Source organism: Carettochelys insculpta, chromosome 14 (assembly GCF_033958435.1).
Source record: "Carettochelys insculpta isolate YL-2023 chromosome 14, ASM3395843v1, whole genome shotgun sequence".
In the NCBI taxonomy this organism is placed as follows: domain Eukaryota; kingdom Metazoa; phylum Chordata; order Testudines; family Carettochelyidae; genus Carettochelys; species Carettochelys insculpta.
In genome coordinates, this window is record NC_134150.1 from 38,048,455 (window position 1) to 38,069,750 (window position 21,296).

At 45.0% G+C, this 21,296-nt stretch overlaps 1 protein-coding gene across 4 annotated transcripts in view; it reads right to left on the reverse strand.

The window, feature by feature from the left end:
* Positions 1–577: 577 nt before the first annotated feature.
* The window catches only part of ZDHHC7 (zDHHC palmitoyltransferase 7), a 41,159-nt gene continuing 20,440 nt past the window's right edge, over positions 578–21,296 (reverse strand). For all 4 annotated transcript variants that reach the window (XM_075008309.1, XM_075008308.1, XM_075008307.1 and 1 more), the window contains 4 exons: positions 20,098–20,194; positions 17,118–17,199; positions 10,494–10,624; positions 578–2,751 (listed from right to left, as the gene is read on the reverse strand). In XM_075008309.1, the coding sequence (XP_074864410.1) occupies positions 2,575–2,751; positions 10,494–10,624; positions 17,118–17,199; positions 20,098–20,194 (487 nt within the window). In that variant the 3' untranslated portion in view covers positions 578–2,574. The remainder of the gene's footprint in view (positions 2,752–10,493; positions 10,625–17,117; positions 17,200–20,097; positions 20,195–21,296) is intronic.

Below are 21,296 nucleotides of genomic sequence, written 5' to 3' on the forward strand. Positions count from 1 at the left end.
TAGGACAAGGGAAGGATACATGTTTATCAAGTGTACATTACCACAACTACATGGCCTTTAATAGTAAAACACCCCATCTAAACAAACAGAGGCAATGTCTTATGGAAAGAACATCTCCTGAAAGGAAAACTTCAATGAGGGTCGTATGACATAGTAGGGTGGGGGAAGCTCATTCACTATTCACGGACAGTCACTGTTGTATAGGTGGCTGATACCCAACTAATGCTAATTAGTCCAGAGCATTCAGCAGCAGTAGCTTCTCCCTTTGATAGCTACCACAGAATGGACATGAAGCTGAAAATTACCATTTGTCCATTTTATTGAGTGCCTTTAAAATGGGTTGTTAAGCAAGACAAAGGGTTGTAACGTGTTTGAGGACAGTCTGAATTATCACATCAGGTCCCTTCTGGTTTTGTAATCTATGCAATTTTGCACATTCGCCAAGAAATTTATTAAGTGTATTTGTAAATCTAGAAAGCAAAGAGACATGGTCCTTCACCTAAACAGCTTACAGTCTAAATAGGCACAAGGTAAAGAGAATGACAGAGCTAGGGCATGGAAGTTAATGAACTTTAAGACTTATTCGTTACTTTATTTTGACATTAAAAAGTTACAACGTAACAAGGGTTTGAAAAGCCAAGGAAACTTGATTTCACACACACACAAAGTCACAGGTTTGAACTGCTTTAAATTATACTTTGATTTTCACCTGTATATTTTATTAAACAATATACATACTAGAAGCCTCATGACAAAGCCAGGTACATTTTTCTCCAATATTTATGGAGGATGTTGAACTGAATAGTAAAAGATTTCTTGTCTAACTCACAACTTCCGCCCTCATTGATGTGATACAGGTATTTTTGTTCATCTGTCTGTGGCTTTGTTGGATGTGTCCACCTGACAATTCTCCATATTACATACCTACTCCCTAAGCACTGTCTACATCTTCCGTAGTATTGCACAGTTTTGTTCATTTGAGCATGGAATATTGAATGGACCCCTTAGTAAACTGACACATACTAGGACATAAATGGGATGATGCCTCAGTATGACTAAGCATTAAGATTCCACAAAGAATTGCACAGAAATGGAGAAACAAGCTACTAAGAATAGAAAGTATATTCTCAGTCTGTGAATGTAAACGTACTCATGGGAGATCCTTGACCACGTCATATGACATGAGGTGGGATAAAGTTATTGATGCTGAAGGCAAAGCAAAACCAAAAACTGTACAAATTTAAGGCAAGTCCCAGAACAGGGAGCTGTTTACTTTCCAGGCACCGTTTCAAGCTATGCATCCAGGCTCCTGTTTTATCCTTTGTGCTGTGGATAATTCAAAGAGAGCTAAATAATGATAAATTCAAATATTCTATTTGTAGTGTTTAGATAGTCCATTTTCAGCAGTTTCATTACTTGTGGATTGCATTTCATTAGTTGAAGTCTATGAACATCTTACAACTACTGTTAGTCATTTCTGCCTTCAGTTGGAAAATGGTGAAATGGGAAAATTTTCCTTTCATATGTGGTATACTAATTTCCATTTTACAGTCAGATTTCTTGTACTTGCACAAAGGAGGCTGGGATTACATTCCCTAACTCTGAAGGAAGTCTCCCTCCTTTCAGTAATGGTTCTATCTAAGCAACTGGTGAACTGTTTACCAGTTTCTGAACACATGTAAAGTCTATACAATAAAAAGAATGGGCCTCAAGACCTTAAAAGAATGATTTTTCTTTGGATTGAAGTTATATCAATCTGCAATACATTCAGTTTTAATCCTACAGGAGGATCCTACTGGTCCCTCAGATACACATGAGTTCCTTTAAAGTCCACTGAGAACTGGAGACAAGTATTGCAGGGCAGAATTTGACCCAGAGCTAAAAATATTTGATTACTGCACATTTAGAATGTACCTAAATGCCATTTAAAATTAATACTGCCAAATACAAGACATGCTATTGTGAATCACGGAGAACAACTGGCAGGGCTGGTATGTTTATGTTACCACGTGCACAAGTCTCTAACTAGTAGTATGTAAGGATTGCATGTCTGAAGTAGGACATAACTCTGTAATTCCGACTATCAGGACAAATGAAAATACACATAAAATTCAAGGACTGAATAAGTCATTATTCCCTGAAAACTAATGGATTTACTAATGGCTTGGGGCCATTTAAAATTGGCTTCCACCATAACTACTTGATCTCATGATTGACAACTGCACCTCCGCTCATAATTTTATAAAACGCACATTTCCCAAACATTTATCAAATAAATGGTTCAACAAAAATGCATAATTAATCCATTAAACAATAAGTTACAGTAGTATGACGACATTTTGGCTTCTTTAGTGTGGTGACACACCTTTCTTTTGTTATCCTGCTGAAAGATCATTACAGCATCCAGTTTACTTTTCTGAAAGTTAATGAGATGTCCGTGACTATAAAAACTCTGCTTGCTACAAGCAAATGTCTTGTTTGTTTCAGCTGGTCACAGATTATATAGAGAACAGCCATTTCTGGCCCCAAATAAATATTTATATAGCATTCTTGCAAGTTCAAGTATGATGAGGTTCACACAGAAAACTCAGGTCCCCCTTTCTTTGCTCGCAGTAAAAGTTGCCTGATTCGGAATCCTGCAAAAGGATTGATCCACAGGAGTGAAGGTTGGCCCCCAAAGACGGACTTCATCCCTTCCCAACGTAGCCTCCTCTCCCACGTCGGCTTTTCGCTTTTCAGCCTCTCAATTTCCTGCACATAAATTTAAAAAATAAGTAGACTCTTAATGGCCAGCAGGTGGATTGGTTTAAATCAACAGGTAACTGATTTAAAACATCAATTGTAATAGTGTTTCACTCCCATACTTTGGAATTAAACTTTCTTTCATAAAATAATTAGTCTGAGTTGTACTATGAAAATCTTCAATTACATATGCATTATGTATATACACAAACTAACCTAATATGTTCACCTGTATGATAGTTACAGAAGATTAAAAATCTCAGCCAAATTGATTGGCAATATGGAATGTACCAATAAACAAATCTTTGTATTAAAGGGGAGCACTGCTACTGTACTAATAGTAGATTTATAGTACCAACAACTCAAATTGGTATATGTGGGTGTCTAATAGTAGTAGACTTCTACATTAAGGGGTACAAGTGAGGATGCAAGACCAGCAAGGGTTAACTGATTTGCATTTCCCTCCAGCAAACCTCTGATGTTGAATGAAAGACCAGTAACATAATATGAAGAAATAATAGTATCCCCCTCTTCCTTGTGTGGATCTCCCATGACATTTTCCTGTTCCCTTCAGAGAAGTGGAGGGGGGGTCCAAACTAGCAAATAGTGACAAACCCTGTTCAGCAATGCACTCAGGCAGCAAACTAGTGTGTATGAAACAAATTAGTGTTACTTCTTTCTAAGGAAGAAAACCAGAATGACTCACTGAGCTGTGGGGAAGTACAGCACAACGCAAATATTTAAAGCTTGCTCAATACGTTGCATATTTATGTAATACTTTCTGCTATAGTATTTCATGACAAGCAAAACACCACAAAAAGCTGAAGTGAATGACAGCTGCACTGCATGCTAGGGATCTGTGCTAATATGAAGCTGCTAGGTCACCTTTACTGAATCTAGGCAAAAATTAAATCTGCCATTAAGAACCTCAGCTCAGACTGCCTTTCTAAATACTTTTTAAATGATCATTTGCAGTACTCACTTCTCACTGGTATCATTTGCTTTACACTTTTTGTAAAGCATACAGCTATTCAATATTTAAATGCAATGTTTGCAAAGCACAATCAGCTGTGAAAATTCAGGTTGGAACTGTGAACGCAATTCTTTTACATCCTCAGTCAAATACTCACATTGGATGACATTCTTCCAATGTTTACACCGGGATTTGAGGAGGAAAATGTATTAATGCCACATGATAGCCAGTACATCTTACTTCTGTGCAGTAAAAAATGCAAACGAGCACACCCTGCTAAGCCTGGATTAGGTACAATGTGCATATTCCTAATTAAACAAGTCACTTTTGGTGACAACCTAAGAATTATGGGTGGGATTTTTATAAGCATCCAAGTAATTTAGGGAGCACAAGCCCTACTGAAAGACAATTAAACTTTTTCCAAAACTTCTGAAAGTCTCACCATACTGCATCATGTACTAGAGGAGGACAAATTTGTTACACACTTGCTCAATAACAATAATTATTTCTAATTCTCCCAGTAGTAGGGAAAGACAGGTTACTCACCGTAGTAACGGTGGTTCTTCGAGATGTGTCCCCGTGGGTGCTCCACATTAGGTGTCGGGCTCGCCCGGCGCCGCAGATCGGATCTTCCAAGCAGTTTCTGCCGGACCGCACATGCGCCGGCGCGCGCCGCTCCCTTGCGCGCTCCTGGCCACGTGCGCGATCCGGTCCCCGCCAGTTCCTTGACCAACTGCCTCGGATGCTCCTGCAAAACACTACACAGAGATCCGAAGCGGGGAGGATGGGCGGGTAGTGGAGCACCCACGGGGACACATCTCGAAGAACCACCGTTACTACGGTGAGTAACCTGTCTTTCTTCTTCGAGTGTCCCCGTGGGTGCTCCACATTAGGTGACTACCCAGCAGTAACCCAAGATAGGAGGTGGGTAATCGGATTATGTGCAGCTTGTCCCCGAGAGGACCGCTGTCGAGAGACGGGTATCCTCTTGGAATACCCTGTGAAGGGCGTAATGTTTGGCGAAGGTGTCATAGGATGACCAGGTCGCCGCTCTGCAAATGTCTTTTAGCGCAACGCCCTTGAAAGAGGCTGTTGATGCCGCCACCGCCCTAGTGGAATGAGCTCTGGGCGTGGCCAGTAAAGGAGTCTTTTTGAGTTCGTAGCACATTTTTATGCAGGATACGATGTACTTCGAGATTCTCTGCGAAGAGAGACCTTCTCCTTTCGATTTGGGAGCAAGAGAGACTAGGAGTCTATCCATTTTCTGGAAGGACTTGGTCCTGTCTATATAGAAGGCTAGCGCCCTCCTCACGTCCAGGAGGTGTAGGCGCGCCTCTTTGTTAGAGTTATGAGGCTTTGGATAAAACAAGGGTAAAACAATAGGTTCGTTAATGTGAAACTCAGAAGAAACTTTAGGAACAAAGGCTGGATACAGCCGTATGGTTACCGCCTCCTTGGAAAAAACAGTGCAGGGTGGCGTTGCCATAACTGCCGCAAGCTCGCTCACCCTGCGAGCTGACGTGATTGCGAGAAGAAAGGTCGTCTTTATCGTAAGGAGGCGGAGGGAAACCGTGGCCAAAGGCTCGAACGGTGGTCCCGTTAGCACATTAAGCACCAGGTCCAAGTTCCACGAAGGTGGAAGCGGTTTCCGAGGGGGGTATTGGTTTACCAACCCTTTGAGGAACCTGGTAACCATGGGATGGGTGAACACCGTGTGCCCTTCCTCTTCGTGTCTGAACGCCGAAATGGCGGCAAGATGGACCTTTAACGAGGATAGTGAGAGTCCTCCTCTCTTGAGGTCCAGTAAATACTCTAATATTACAGGTATAGGCACCGAAAGGGGGGCTAGCTGTTTGGTAGAACACCATGCCGTGAAGCGAGTCCATTTTTGCTTGTAGGTCTTCCTGGTGGAAGTCCTCCTGCTACTTTCTAGGACTTGTTGCACTTCCTCCGTACATGTGCTCTCTAGGGAGCTGAGCCATGGATTAACCACGCTTGTAGTTGCAGGCCTTGGGGATGCGGATGCACTATGGACCCTTGGGCTTGCGTGAGCAGATCCGGCGCCACCGGAAGGGGTATCGGTGGACGGTCCGACATGCACAGGAGTAGGGGGAACCATTGCTGTCGATCCCACGTTGGGACTATCAGGATCATTCGGGCTCCTTCCCTCCTGGCTTTCTGCAAGACCTTCTGGATCAGCACTGTGGGAGGAAAAGCGTAAAGCAGGGGGCCCCTCCACGAGATCGCGAATGCATCCCCCAGGGACCCCCGTCCCAGTCCTGCCCTGGAGCAGAATCGTGGGCACTTCTTGTTGTGTTGAGTGGCAAACAGGTCTATATGGGGAAAACCCCATGCGTGAAAAATCGGTCGTAGCAGATCGGGACGGATCTGCCACTTGTGTGTGAGTGCGAAACGCCTGCTCAGCTGGTTTGCCTTCACATTGTGAGCGCCTGGTAAGTACGAGGCTTTCAAGATTATATTGTTGGCGATGCACCAGTTCCATAACCGAATTGCTTCCACACATAAGGCACGGGACCGAGCTCCTCCTTGCCGATTTATATAAAACATGGTGGAGGTATTGTCTGTACTGATCCCGACAACTTTGCCTTGTATATGGTCTTGAAAGTGTCTGCAGGCGTTGAACACTGCTCTGAGCTCCAGTATATTTATGTGCAGTGACTGCTCTGTGGAGGACCACAGCCCTTGAGTCACCTCTTCACCCATGTGTGCTCCCCACCCTATGAGGGAGGCATCTGTAGTAAGAAAAACCGATATTTGTGGTTGGTGGAAGGGTACCCCTGCTAGCAAGTTCTTGGGGTTTACCCACCATTGCAGGGATTTGTGCACCTCTGCTGTGGGCGACACCACCCCGTGGACGGTGTGTGCTGCCGGTTTGTATACGCTCGCCAGCCAGTGCTGCATGCTGCGCATGTGTAACCTGGCGTTCTGTACTACAAACGTCGCCGCTGCCATGTGGCCCAGCAGCTGTAAGCACGTCAGGACCGGCACCGTAGGGCTGAAGGTGATGACCTGCACGAGGGAGCCGATGGCCCGAAAGCGAGTCTCTGGTAGATACACTCTCGCTGTAATAGAATTTATGCGTGCCCCTATGAACTCTATGTCCTGTGTGGGGTCTATCTTTGATTTTGCCAGATTGATAACCAGGCCGAGCGAAGAGAACGTGCCTGCTGTGACGCGTATCATGCATAGTACCTCCTCCTTCGAGGCCCCTTTGAGTAGGCAGTCGTCTAGATACGGGAATATAAATGCCCCGTCTGTGCAGGTAGGCTGACACCACTGCCAAGGTCTTGGTGAAGACTCTGGGGGCCGAGGAGAGGCCAAACGGTAGGACCTTGTATTGAAAATGTTCTTTGCCTACCATGAACCGGAGGAATCGTCGGTAAGCTGGATGGATAGTTATGTGAAAATACGCGTCTTGTAAGTCGAGGGCTGCGAACCAATCTCCATCGTCCAGTGCCGTAAGGATGGAGGCGATTGTGATCATCCGAAAGCGTTGCTTGCACAGGTACCGGTTGAGGCCTCGAAGATCTAAGATGGGCCTCCAGCCTCCTGTCTTTTTCTCTGTGAGGAAGTACCTCCAGTAGAACCCTTTTCCTTGCAGTTGCTCCGGCACTCTTTCCACTGCCCCTATGAGCATGAGATGGTCTACGTCCTGCTTGAGCCTCGCTACGTAGGAGGCCTCCTGGAGGTGGGGCCTGGGTGGAGGTCGTGGCGGTGGGAGCGACTGGAAGGGGATGGCGTACCCCGTGGCTATGATCTCCAGCACCCATTTGTCTGTGGTGATCCTTTGCCACTGGTCGTAGAATGGTCGGAGGCAATGGTGGAATAGCCGCTTCGGATGACCTAGTGCGATGGTAGTGATGGCGCAGCCCTGGATCTGTGTGTCAAACTTGTGGCCTTTGGCCCTGCCCCGAGGACGCACGGCTCTGTTGGGAACGTCGCCTGGGAGTTCTGTACTGCTGGTGCTGTTGATGTCGCCCTTGCTCGTAACCCCTGTGGTACTGGGGACGCTGTTGCTGGTACTGGTACCGTCTTTGTTGAGGGTGTAGTACTTTTTCTTTCTGTATGGAGGGGTGTAAATCCCCAGGGTTCTAAGTGTGGCTCTTGAATCTTTACTGGAATGAAGGACCAAGTCAGTTGATTCAGCAAACAGCTTCTGTGAGTCGAAGGGAAGATCGACTATCTTTGCCTGCAGATCCTTCGGTATACCCGAAGTCTGGAGCCAGGACTCCCTTTGCATCACCACTGCTGTAGCTGTGGAGCGTGCTGCTGTGTCCGCAACATCTAGGGCGATCTAAACTCCCGTCCTCGAGGCCGCGTAGCCTTCTTGCACGATGGCCTTGAGCACCGGTTTCTTGTCCTCTGGAAGCGAGTCCATGAGGGAGGTTAACCTAGTGTAGTTGTCGAAATTATGGTTCACTAAATGCGTTGCGTAATTTGTCATTCGCAACAGTAGAGTGGAGGAGGTGTAGACCTTTCTGCCGAACAGCTCTAGCTTCTTGGCATCTTTGTCTGTTCCCCCTGTCTTGAATTGAGATGTCTTTGATCTTTGTTGCGACGACTCCACCACCAAGGAATTTGGTTGTAGGTGGCTGAACGGGAACTCCATGCCCTTCGCCGGCACGAAGCATTTCTTATCCGCTCTCTTGTGGACAGGCGGAATAGTCGCAGGGGTCTGCCATATCATAGTGGCGGACTCCAAGATTGCTTCATCAAGCGGTACTGCTATTTTGGAGGAGGCCGGAGGTCTCAGATTTTTGAGGAGCTTATGGTGTTTCTCTTGCACCTCTGCTGTCTGGATGCCTTGCGTGAAGGCCACCCTCTTAAACAGCTCTTGAAACTGTTTGAGATCGTCCGGAGGATGGACGTCCCCCGGGGCCGTAGCCTCATCCGGGGAGGAGAGCGAGGAACCACTAGGGTACGCCTCTCTGGACCCTTCCGGTTCCTGTTGGTGATGGTACATCTGCTCGCTGGAAGCTTGCAAGGGAAAATCTCGGGGTTCCATAACCAGTTCCCCCCGAGATACTTGAGTCTCTGTCCCCGTTAGCGATTGCCGTCGGGGATACGGGACCGTCTGAAGGGATCTTTCCCTGGTAGATTGCCGGTGGTGTCTATGCCCCGCGTGATAGGGGCGACCGTGGCAGCACGGGCACTGTTCTTGGGAAGGTGACCTAGACCACTCCCATGGTGCATACCCTCTGCGTCTGGGGGAGCGAGATCGTCAAGAGACCTGGGACACTGGAGAGAGCGATTTGTGATAGTATTCCAGCGGCTCAAACCCCAGGAAGGGTGAAGGTGGTCCCAGCCAGGGCGAGGCTGGTTGTAAAAATGGAGATTGGGGCTCCGGGTAGGCTAGGGGGGGACCCCTGCCTTCTGGTTGGAGTCTGCAGCATAAGCGGAGGGCTGAGAGATAGCAACTCTGCAGCCCTGTCTGGAGAAGGGCTGCGGTGCCTTGTTTTGTGTGCAGCCTTCCCCCTCCCTTGAGGGGGTAGCTCCGCCCCCCGACGTGTAGGGGATCTCGGCCCCGTCCGCGCCGTGCTCGGCACGCTCATGGGCGGTGCCGCATGGGCGGTGTCCTCCAGTGCCTGCAGGCTGCGTGCCTGCGCGCTCTGCACCGCCGGTTCCCCGGGGGTCGGTGCCGCTGCTTGCGGTGCCGCCGGTACCAGCGCTTGTTTAGCCGCCGCCCTGCCTGCAGTGCGGGGCGGCTGTTTGATTATCAGAGGCTGAGCCACCTCCACGTGGCTCTCCGTGCCGCCGCCGATCAGCTGTTGCTGCGGCTGGGGGCTGTGCGCTCCTCCCGTCCCGCTCGCTGTTGCTGCCGGCAGGGATCGGGCTGGGGAGACTTTCCTCCGTTTTTGCGCTGATGGGGTCAGGGAGGCGGCTTTCCTTTTATGGGCCCCGGAGGGTCCCTCCTGCTGCGGCCGCTCCGGCACGTCTGGCTGGAGGGCCTTGTCGAAGAGCAACATTTTAAGCCGCATCTCCCTGTCCTTCCTTGCTCTGGCTGTTAATTTTGCACAGAAGGAGCATTTCTGCGTGACATGGGACTCCCCCAGGCACCTTATGCAGAGACTGTGCCCATCAGACGCTGGCATTGCCTCTCGGCAGGACTCACAATTTCTTGAATCCTGAAAGAGGACATTGTTGGCGAGTGTTTCAGTTGTTAATGGGTACTTAGCACCTTCTCTGTGCTGTTTTTCCCCCTCTCCGAAAGCCTGCTGCGGCAGGAGGGCTAATGGCCCTAGGCTCCCGGCCTCCGGTGCTCCGCTTGTTACTAGGACTGGACTGAATGCCGTCCCGCTTGTTGTTTCTTTTTTTTTTTTTTTTGAAAGTAACAACTGGCTAACTTAACAGTAGCCTAAGAACTTGAAAACTTTAAAGAAAAACAGTTAAAACCATTGAATACGCTAAATTGGCCGTAGCCTAGTTGGATTCCGTCTGCAGCCGACGGCGGTTAAGAAGAACTGGCGGGGACTGGATCGTGCACGTGGCCAGGAGCGCGAAAGGGAGCGGCGCGCACCAGCACATGCGCAGTCCGGCAGAAACTGCTTGGAAGATCCGATCTGCGGCGCCGGGCGAGCCCGACACCTCATGTGGAGCACCCACGGGGACACTCGAAGAAGAAATGAGAGATAGATCTGAAATCCACATCTGAGTATTTTCACCATCATAAAAGCTCCTCTAGCACATGCAAATAAAGCTATATATAGTCAAGTATGATATTAGAATTATTACACTAAGCAAGAGAATTAGGCTTTACCGTTTCGTCATTGCATATTGAGTGGATTTGGGTGCCAAACATAACAGCAGTGAACGTGAGAAACAGAAAACCCTCAAGGCACAAAAAGACCATCAGGATCACAGTTACAGGTGGGGAAAAGTCACTGCATTCTGTGAAAAAGAATGAATTTAGTTATGAAAAAAAAAAAAAGAAATCACACCAAGAACACAGGTAAATAAGTCCAGAGCAGTTTGCCTCCTTTTCAATACAAAGTGATAAAATATGTATTTATTTTACAGCTGCTAAATTAGCTGAACTCAGATTTCATACAAGTGAATACTAATTTGAAGTGACTGCATTTCTGCCTTCTCATATGCCACACTGCAACTGCATCATTGTATCTTGCCCTGCAGGAATATGAGAGCCAATAAGCACCTGCAGTTGAGACTCTGTACATTAGCCCAGGCTGCATACTAGTACTAGATATAAAGTGAAGGGCAGCTAGATGTGAATTTCAGCACATGACACAAACTGCAGAAGCATTAGCCCTTGCTCCTTCTGGTTGGCTGTTCTCTCGCACAGATTTGTCATTCATGCTGATGTGCTTGGCTTGCCTTCCGTGTAATGCTGAAAGAAAATTGAGCTGTATGTCAGACTCAAGAGCTGCTCAAAATCTTATTCCCCTCTCCCCCAGCCTTTGGTTATTTGGTTCCATCCTTTGGTAAAAGAAGGAAAGACTTTGCCAACGTATGTCACAGGATGGCATTTTACACTGAAACGAAGTTAAATGCTCAGAAAAACCATTTTCTTCAGGTGAAAAGTCCGTTGGTAAGATATTCTAAATTCCACCACCCTGCTTTTGCACTAACATTTAATCATATGTTTAGCAAATCTCATTTGCTGGTAGAAGGGGGTGTATGTGTATGGGGTGAGAATCATGTTATCCACACTCATTTTGTTGTAGTAGTAAACTAAAAAACAGTGGGATCAGGGAGAGCAGGAGTGAAGAGCAAAAGAACATTTCAGCCAGAAAGAAAAGTGTTAACCATAGATTTTCAGGTTTTACCTTGTGGTTTTCTCAGGGCACGATACAATGGTGCAGTTGCAGTGTGGCATATGACAAGGTAGAATTGCAATTCAATCTTCAGCCAGAAAGAAAAGGGACAATGAAAACTGAGTCCAGCACATCCCTTGGTAATCCACCACATCCCCTGGTAAATTGTTCAACAAAATCCACCTCATTCCTTTAGTAAATTGTTCAACAGTTAATTAGGCCTCATTTCTAAGTTGAATATGTCTGTCTCCAGCTTCTAGATCATGGCTATTGTTTGCCTTCATCTGCTACATAAAGCCCTCTATCATCACAAATCTTCTTCCTCTGTAGGTATTTGTAGATCATTAGGACTTAAGTCAGAATTGAAGGTGACCAAAAGAGTAAAGAGATGATAGTATTTCCACACGCTAGAATTCCCATGACAAAAGAGACGTTACTCACCTGGTGCAGAAACTGGAAGTTCTTTGAGGTACTGCCCCTTGGGAGTACCTCACTTCAGGTGCATCTGCGCCTCGTACCTTTGATTGAACATTTCTGTTAGCAGTGGCTATTTGGCCCACACAAGTGCCCCACACAAAGCCATATGGAGAGTAGTACTGGTAAACTGTCATTATTTTCTTCTTCATTGCGAAGAACCGCAAGGGAGACTCCAAAAGCAGAGAAGGAGCGCAAGTGGCAAAGCACCTACAGGTACACTCATCTCAAAGAACTCCAGTTACTGCATACTTTCTCCTCCTCCTCTTCTTTGAATACTGCTCGTGAGTGCTTCACGTCAGATGGCTCCTGAGCAGCACCCCCCCCGCCCGCCTCAATTAAGGAAGTCAGAAGTCTGGAGCAGAACCCAATACAGAAGAGAACTGCATCATCTCCGCAGTATCTGATCTTGCTGTGAATACCAGCATGTAATGGATTAGAAAAAGAAAGAAAAGATGACCAAGTTGCTGCTGTATGTGTCTGCAACTGGTATACCCTTAAGTAAGTTTAAAGATGGAGATAGTGCTTCTTGGGGAATGTGCTGAAAATCCAGTTTGATAACTTGTTTTGAAATTACTAAACCCTTCCTTCTGTCTACAATGGGTACAAACTGTCTATGAGATCATCCTGTTCATTCCTATGTTGGTTGAAGACTATGTACCACCTGACACGAGGGTATAGAACATGTCTTCTGAGTGAAAGCTGGAAGATGAATGGTTTCACTAATATGAAATACTGAAGATATCTTAGGTAAGCACTGTTGGCGCAATCAATACAACTCAGTCTCACTGAGAACCTTTAGCAATAAAGGTGTTTGTGAATACACATAGAAAAAGTCCTTTTGTGCATTAGATGAGGAATGTGGGGATATCAAGAGCCACTCGGAAGCAATACCTGCTGTATTTTGGACTGGCAGACAGACTGGACTCAGGCAAACTTCAGGTTGAGAATATCTGTGGAGGACCATAGTGTTTAGCTCCCATTTAAAAGAAATGTCTGTTGAGGTGCTGAGGTCATCTCTCAGGGTGTTCTGAATACATGGGAGATAACTTGAGATGACTAGGCAGTTGGCTATGCTCCAATTCCAGAGTTTCTTTTTTTTTCGCTTCAGTGCAGAGCACTGAGGAATGCACGCCCCTGATAGCTGATGTAGCACATATACACCAACCTTCCTATTATCTTTACTGACTTCAATTTGATGAACTGTAGAAAGCATAAGCAAGCATTTTTTTGTCTTTCAATTCCAAAAGACTGATCAGAAAAAGTTGCTCTTGTAGTGACTATACTCCCTGTACCTTCTGTAGTTCCATGCATTCCTCCTCCAAGCCAGCCGGAACATCTGACATTATCACTATATTAAGGAGAATCTGCAAGAACAGAACAACTGTGCAGCTCTTGGTTGAGTCCTTCCATAAGTGATTACAGAACTCGCTGGGCAACAGACAGTAACCTACCTAGACTGTACTTGGTCTGCAAGCCATTCAAATTCATCCCTGTAGACTGGAAGCATGCTCTGGCATGCTGCACTACGAAGATACAAACTGACACGTACCCCAGAAGTTGAAGACACGCTCTTGTTGATATTTGAGAACTGCCGAAATCTTTGAGATGAGATCTAATAGTAAGAGATAACTGCTGCACAGCAGCCATGCTTTGACTGTCACTGCACCCAGGGAAGCTCCTGTGAAATCTAGACATGATAGTGCAGTCACCATCGACTTTCCAAGGTTGATTTGAAGGCCAAGGCTGTGAAACAGGGAGCATATGATCTTTACTATCAACACTTCCTGACAAAATCTGGCCCAATCAATCAGGTGCCTAAGCACAGGGAAATTATCATATTCTACTAATGTAGGTAAGTGGCAATTACTACCATTTTTGGGAACAACCTTTGTGCTGAAGATAGGACCAAAGGGAGAATGCTGTTTTGGTAGTGCGCACTGCATACAGAGGGAAAAAAGAAACAAACAAACAAAAAAAATCCCTTACTCTTGTTTTAATGTTGCTGTTCATCTCACACGTGTCTTGTAGGTCAAGAGACTCAAAATAATCTCCTACTTCTAATGCAGGAATTATTGTAGCAAGGGTCACCAACCTTAACTTTTGTTGCTTTATATATTCAGAGACCAGAGGTCTAATTTTGGCCTCAACCCTTCATTGCTCCTGGGAATCAGGAAAAAACACTCTGAACAGAATTCCCTTCCCTGCATTGCACAGGAACTGGTTCTATTGCTCTCACACACACAAGTAAGGTCACTGAAGATGGAGAGTGAGGGAAAATGGGCAGAAGGGACAGATTTGTCATGGGGTATAACCATATATTATGGTTCCAAAATCCAATTGTCCAATGCTCTATACTTCCATGCATCCTGAAAATGGAAGAGGCAGCATCAGGAAAGGAGGGAAGGGGGATGAGATTTTGCAGGTGTCAGAGTACGTCCACTAGATAGCTATCAAAACCCCAACTTGATGGTTAAAATGTAACCAGCTGAAGGAGATTTCTTTAACACCTTGGTCTCTTCTCAGAGTTCAGAAGGTCTATGGTATGTACAATATGGGGATGTGTGCGCACTTTGTGCTCGTCTGAGACCTATCCTTTTATTTAGGGAAGTATAAATCCCTGGGGAGTGTAGTGTGACTTGAGTTCCCGCAATTATGGAGAGATTATCAACAGCTTACAACCATCAAAAGGAGGTCCTGAACAGTACAACCTCTCTTGGAAAGCTCAACAGCTGTAGCCATAATGCTCTTCTCATGATCACAGCAATGGAAATAGACCGTGTTGATGTATCTCCCATTTCCAAAGAGGCCTCATGAGACGTCTTTGCCAGCAAGTGACCTTTTATAATAACCTTACTGTTCTTTTGGCACAAGCTTGACAGAAGATCTGAATTTATCTAAATAGTCATACTGGGCCAGAAGCACGTGATAGTTTGCTATGCTGAAGGAAAGTGTGGTCAAAGCACAGGTTTTAAAAACTAAAAAGATGAAGCTGGGCTGGACTTTGAGCTATGTTGTCTGCCTCATTCATTAACTGCATCTGTTCTTGGACAGAGCTGAGAAAATAAAATCTCGGATTCCGTAGCCAGAACATAAATGCCTCTTATCCACCCAGTTGTAGGTAGGTAATGCGATACCTGGAATCTGACAAACTATGTCAGAGCCCCAAAGACCTTCATTGACCAGACTGACAATCTTCATACGTGTTGAACTATGTAAGATATCTAGGAGGATTGATGAATCTCCTCTAAAGGAATCTCCAGCACATCAGCAATCTGATTCATCAGTTTCTGAAGCTCCTGAGCTCTAGCAGTACAAATGGTATCAAAGATTAGGGGCTGAGTGGGAACTTGGTGAGAACAAATTTGGCACCCATGCAAGTGGTGCCAAACTGCTGGAATGAGCTAGCTCTCCTTCCCTTGTTACCTTGGGTAGTTGAACAGTCTTTGGTACTGTTCATTTTATTGTTATCAGTACCAAATGTTGTCCAGAAACAGGTTGTGTCTTTTCAGGCCTCACTCTGCTATCTCAATGCATTCTGGCATCTGTCTTAGATGACGGACACCTCTTCACCTCTGTGGCACCGATCTTATTCAGAGCCTGAATGGATCGCATGTTGCGACTTGAGGTCTCCATAGCTTCTTGGAGATTTATTCTTACCTCCTTCCATTCAGAGGCAGATGTAGATGAGGACTTTGGCACTGTAGGATGTACTTGGTTCTGCATCATTTTCTACAGGTCTATGGTGACTGAGATCTTGAGATGGACAGGGCACTCTACCTCTCTATTGGGAGGCTTCTGTACAGATTGGGGAAGGGTGGTCCTCTGCTCCTGGATCCAAAGCAGGGCACAAAGCTTGCTCCATCATTGGGAGTTTAAGCTATGTTTCTCTAGGTCTTCAGGACCTTGAAGGAAGCACAGATCTTGCACTTACTGCACATATGAGCATTTCCCAGACTGCACAGGCCCTGAGAGCACAGATCACTTATCGAATAGCCCCATGACAGAAAGAAGCTCTTCTTGAATTCTAGGGACCCCAGCATTCCTGAGCAAAACTAATGAAAATTTAACCTCTCCCAAGGGGGGACCTACTTCCATAACTGAATGAATGAATTTTTTAATAGCTAGAGAGAGACACATAAATAAAAGGAACAACTCTCTCAACAACTATAACAACATATGCTAAGAACTAAGATGTAACTATTTGAGAAAAAGGTTACATACCAAAGGACAGCTTCAACAGATTCCACCTCTGGCAAAAGGCGGTTGAGAAAGAACTGAAGGCTGTTTGTCTGCACAGCTCTATACAGCCTCAGTGATGGGCACGAGGATGTGTGTATGGTACATGCATGGACTGAATGGACACTGCTACTGAATGTCTCCCATTAAAGCTGCAGGGACAACTGATATGGAACACTCCTCCAAGAACCATGTAAAACTGTTTTTTGATGGCCCTTCATATTTTAGTGCCGAAGAAGCTGTGAAAAGTAGCAGTCTGTTCACTGTAGGAATGACGACTATAGATCACACAGCAGTTTGGACACGTTCCCATAGAGAGGACCCAAGCACATTCCAAACTGCACCACTGTAAGCACAAAAATGAAACACAGGTCTGTGTATAAAAGACCGAAGTAAAAGCATTTAATGTGGAACGCCCTCACCTAGAGCTCATTGACCTAAGCCATTTATCTGGTCCTAGAACTTCCCCAGTACAGACAGCCTTATGAAATGCTGCCCCAACTATGCACTAGAACCCAGCCCCTGTTCTTACTACTTAAGGGGACTCTTGAATGGCTCATCCACATGACCTTCCTGGTATTTACAGCACTACAAGGGGATGGATGCTCATTAAGAACACCGGTAATCTTTCAGCTACATGAAACTCTCCTCATGGACTTGACAGCTCAGCAAGCTCCGATGCACTAAAATATTGCCTTGAAATAGCAATAAGCACATGAAGACACGGAGCAGTAGGCAAATTTCTACTAAGACCACGCAAACAAAAGATGGCATAAACAGGTGAAGAGAATGTTCATGTCACTTCAAGTTAAGCAGCTGAAATGTGCAAACATTCAATGGTATTTTATTTACAAACACTGCTAGGTTATAGTGGTAGAAGTAAAACACATGCTTACCAGTCCACTGTCCTCGGACACAAGAAAAAAATTGAAACCCACATAGAATGAGTGCATGAGCTGAAATTAGGGCTATGTACATCTGGAAATAAACAGAAATTTGCTTAGTCTTGATCATTTTGTCAGTCAGTAAAGCCCACATTCCTTGCAGCCAGTTACCTGCTTGGGAACAGTATCGTTAAGACTGAATAAAATGGAGTAAAAACAACTCCAGCAAAGCTCAGATCAGAAATTCTCAGCAAGTATAACAATGCATACAAATTTATTAGTTCTCTGGGTAGCATTTTAATTACAAATGTAATAAAGTGGAAGAAAATAAGGTTACTGACCTTTCTGTACTTGTTCTACAAGAGATCTTGCTCACGTCAATTTTATATTACGTAGGTGCGTGTGCTACTGCTGGAGATTTGTCCCTCAGTTGTAGCTGTTGGGCTGAATCTAGTGTCCTCTGGAGCTGTGGTGCTTATGAGCTGGTATAAGAAGCATCATCAGTCCCACATCCTCAGTGCTTTCTTACTGGCCAACTCAGACAAAAGGGTAGGAAGGAGGATCATTGAATGGACACGAGAAAAACATCTCAAAGAACAGTTACAGAAAGGTTAGTAACTTTTTTTTTTTTTTCCATTTTTTTCCCCTTTTTTGAGTGCTTGCTCATGTCCATTCCACATTAGATGACCCAAACAGGATGTGGGCTCAGAATTAAGGGACATGCTGACTGCAACATTGCTCTTCCAGACCTAGCATAATCTCCAGCCAGTTGGGTGATGGCCAAGAGGGATGCAAAAGAACGAACCAATAATCAAGTTGCAGTCCTTCAGATGTCTTGGCCAGAAACTATGAGAAATGCTGCTGAAGATGCCTGAGCTCTTGTGGAGTGAGAGATTAGGATAGCCAGAGGTGGGACATATAACTGCTTACAGCATACAAATACAGGTTGTCCAGGATGAGATCATCTGGCCAACACTAGAAGTCCTTTCATCCTTTCTGAGTTGTATGGACTTGTGAAATAATTTAGTACTCTTGATACAGAAGGTGCAAGCACCCTTAACAGCCCCTGAGTGAAGCTGCCAGTCTTCTGAATTCTGGTGAGGCTTTGGGAGGATGAGCAGCAGAAAAATGGCCTGATTGCTATAGGACTGGAAAATCATCTTTGGCAAAAAACGCTGGATAGGGTCAAAGTCTGACTTTGGCCTTGAATTAGCAGCAGAGGGCATGATGTAAGCAGCTCAAAAGGTAGGACCCATGAGTCTCTAAAGGACTGACTGAAGATCCACAGGGGATCAGCTTGGGAAGCCAAGAGTAAAATCTCTCTGATTCCATAAAAGAAGGCAGTGCCATCTCATGAGAGAACACTGATCTACCACCCAGGAGTGGGGGAAATGACAACTGCTGCTGGATGCAACTTGATGGATTCCGAGATGAATGGGTGGGGTACTACCCTTTTCTAGAGATGCCAAGCCATTCAGTTCTCACGATCACTGAAGGGACCACTATCCTGGGCAGCCATATTGGTTGCTTCCTGTACCATTCCTGCCTTGAATCCTGAGGCACTGACTCTCTGAACTGAACAAAAGGTGTCACAGATTGCAACTGTATTGCTCCAGTAAGGCTTGTGTGCTTGTGATACACAACTAGAGACCACCTGGCAAATAAGCTTTCCTCTCAAAATGGTCAAGATTCTTTGAGTCCTTCTGTTTCAGAATAGCACCCATCCGGCCTCCTTTATGGATGCCAATACAACAAGGAACCCTGGCTGTGGGTGGGAACATTGATATCCATACTGCTGACTGGCACAATTTCTTCTCAGCCCTCTTCTAAGTGGGAGGAGGCACCAGTAGAAGGAGTTTGCCATGGGGCCTTGACTGGACCCATTACAGGCTCATTATTGGATAGGGCCACCTTAGAAGGAGCTCCTGCACCCAGACTGTCAGTAAAGATGTAGAGTGAATCTGTGAGTCCCTCAATCTCTAGCCACAGGATAGCTGGTATCCCCTGTAGAAGATCCTTGCATGCCCAAAGTCATTCTGTGGAAGTAAGACATTCAGCCACAAGACAACCTCTTCTGAGGAAAAGGCTTATACTGGTGGTGAGGGCAGTTTCTCTGTCGTCCTCAGCCTCATCATCATCCAAAGGGACCACATTCAAAATATCTATACTGGGGTTGATACCAACGCTGGGGTTCGGTACCAAGCAGTATGGAACGAAAGCAGGGTTCATTGCTAAGGAAATGGAAGCCCACCACTCAGAAGAAACTGAATAAGAATGGTGGGAAAGAGGGAACTCTACAAGGATTCCAGTATGGCCACGGCACCACTGTTCACTTCACCAAGTGCCAGCAGTGGGACCATACTGCAGTCAGGTGGTACACTGAATGAGTACTGATGGTGGCCTGAGGTGGCATGTATGGTTCCACCTCAGAAGAAAAACTCTTCTAAAGTGACCATGGCTTGGTGCCAAGGATCCAGAGACTCTCAAAAACACTGCAGATAACTGGAGTGTGAGCACTTATGGGCACAGGCTCGCCACAGGAGACATCAGCTTTGAAGCCCAGGGACTGTGCATGACTGGCCCCTTGATGAAAAGGAGACTGGAGTTTCTCTCAAGTTTCTACATTGCTTCAGACGGTGCAAAAATTACATTTCTGTATTGTAGTTTCAAAGAATGATTACTCAAAATTCGGTATTAATGTACCTTGTAAGGAATCTACTTGTCAAAAAACATTTCCTGAGTCTTTGTTGCCATCTATATTATTAGAGATATATTCGTTAACAAATATTTTGAAATAAATTACCAAAATAATCAAAAGTGTCCACTATTTTGACAAATAGAGAAAATTTCAAGATATCGTGAACAGAATTTTAATTTTTTTGGCACAGAATACAGCTAATAATTTAATTGCGGGGTAAGCATGTGAAAAATGTTTACACGCAGTCAACACAATTTTCATATTTAGAACAATTTGTTGGTAATTTGTACTCACCGTAAACAGCACGAAAAATCTCTGATTTTTCTCTCCTACACAATTATTCACCCAGGGGCAGTGATGATCCATCTTGCGAATACATCGTTTGCAAATACTTGGGGAAAGAGAAGGAGAGAGAAATAAGCACGGGGAAAAAAATTAAATTTGACTGTCGCAAAGAACAAGTAGCGTGTGTCACCCAAAAATTAATAAGCCGCGTTTAATGAAAGCTGAAGGGGGAAAAAAAAAAGTTCTTAACTAGTTTTGCAAGTTGTAGTTTACCAATTTAGAGCAATGGATTTCTTCAGAAAAAATTATGCTATGATTTCTGATGGCATAAATGATTTTATAAACAAGATTGGTTTCATATCCACTAAAATTAATATTGGCATGCACCAAAAAGGATAAAATGTTTACATCCCATCTTTTAACTTTTCAGCTATGAGTATACCACGTATATAGAGCTTCAATCCTTTCCAGATTCAAGGGGGAAAAACAGCCAAAAGCAATATTTGGCAGAAAGTAACTAAGTTCAGTTTACTGATATCCAAACTGTAAATCTGGTTCACAATATAGAACAGCTGACGTACTATCCCGAAGAGGAGACATTTTCAATCTCTCCAGAAATGTTCACAGCTGTTTTACTACCCACACAGCTCCATCAAACACACTGAACATGTGTGCACAGTTAAAACGTTTCAAAGACCAATCTAAACTTCATTGTCAATTCCCTCACATTTCTCAGAAATAAAATCTAACTATACCATTAACTTACAAAGATTAAATCAGGAGCAGGATATGACCTATAACATACATTCATATATACAGGTTAAACCCCTCTACTCCAGCACACTCATCTGGCAACATCCCTAATCTGGTATGGTTTTAGTTAGCCAGGCGGCCACTTTATCATGAACGTGGCTGATCATTAGAGGGGTAGCCGTGCTACTCTTTATCTGCACAAACAATGAGAAGTCCTGTGGCACCTTATAAACTAACAGATTTTTTTGGAGCATGAGCTTTCGTGAGCAAAGATCCACTTCATCAGATGCAAGAATGTGGCCAAGTTTCCTAGGGTTCCGTAAGTTTTGTTTACGGCAACCAGTTCCCAACTCAGTGTTCTGTGCTGTTATTAGCTCTAATTTACCCCTAAATATCTTCTAAGAGACCAGTAAGCAGTAGAAGTGTTGGTAATGCAGCTAAGTAATATTGCCCAC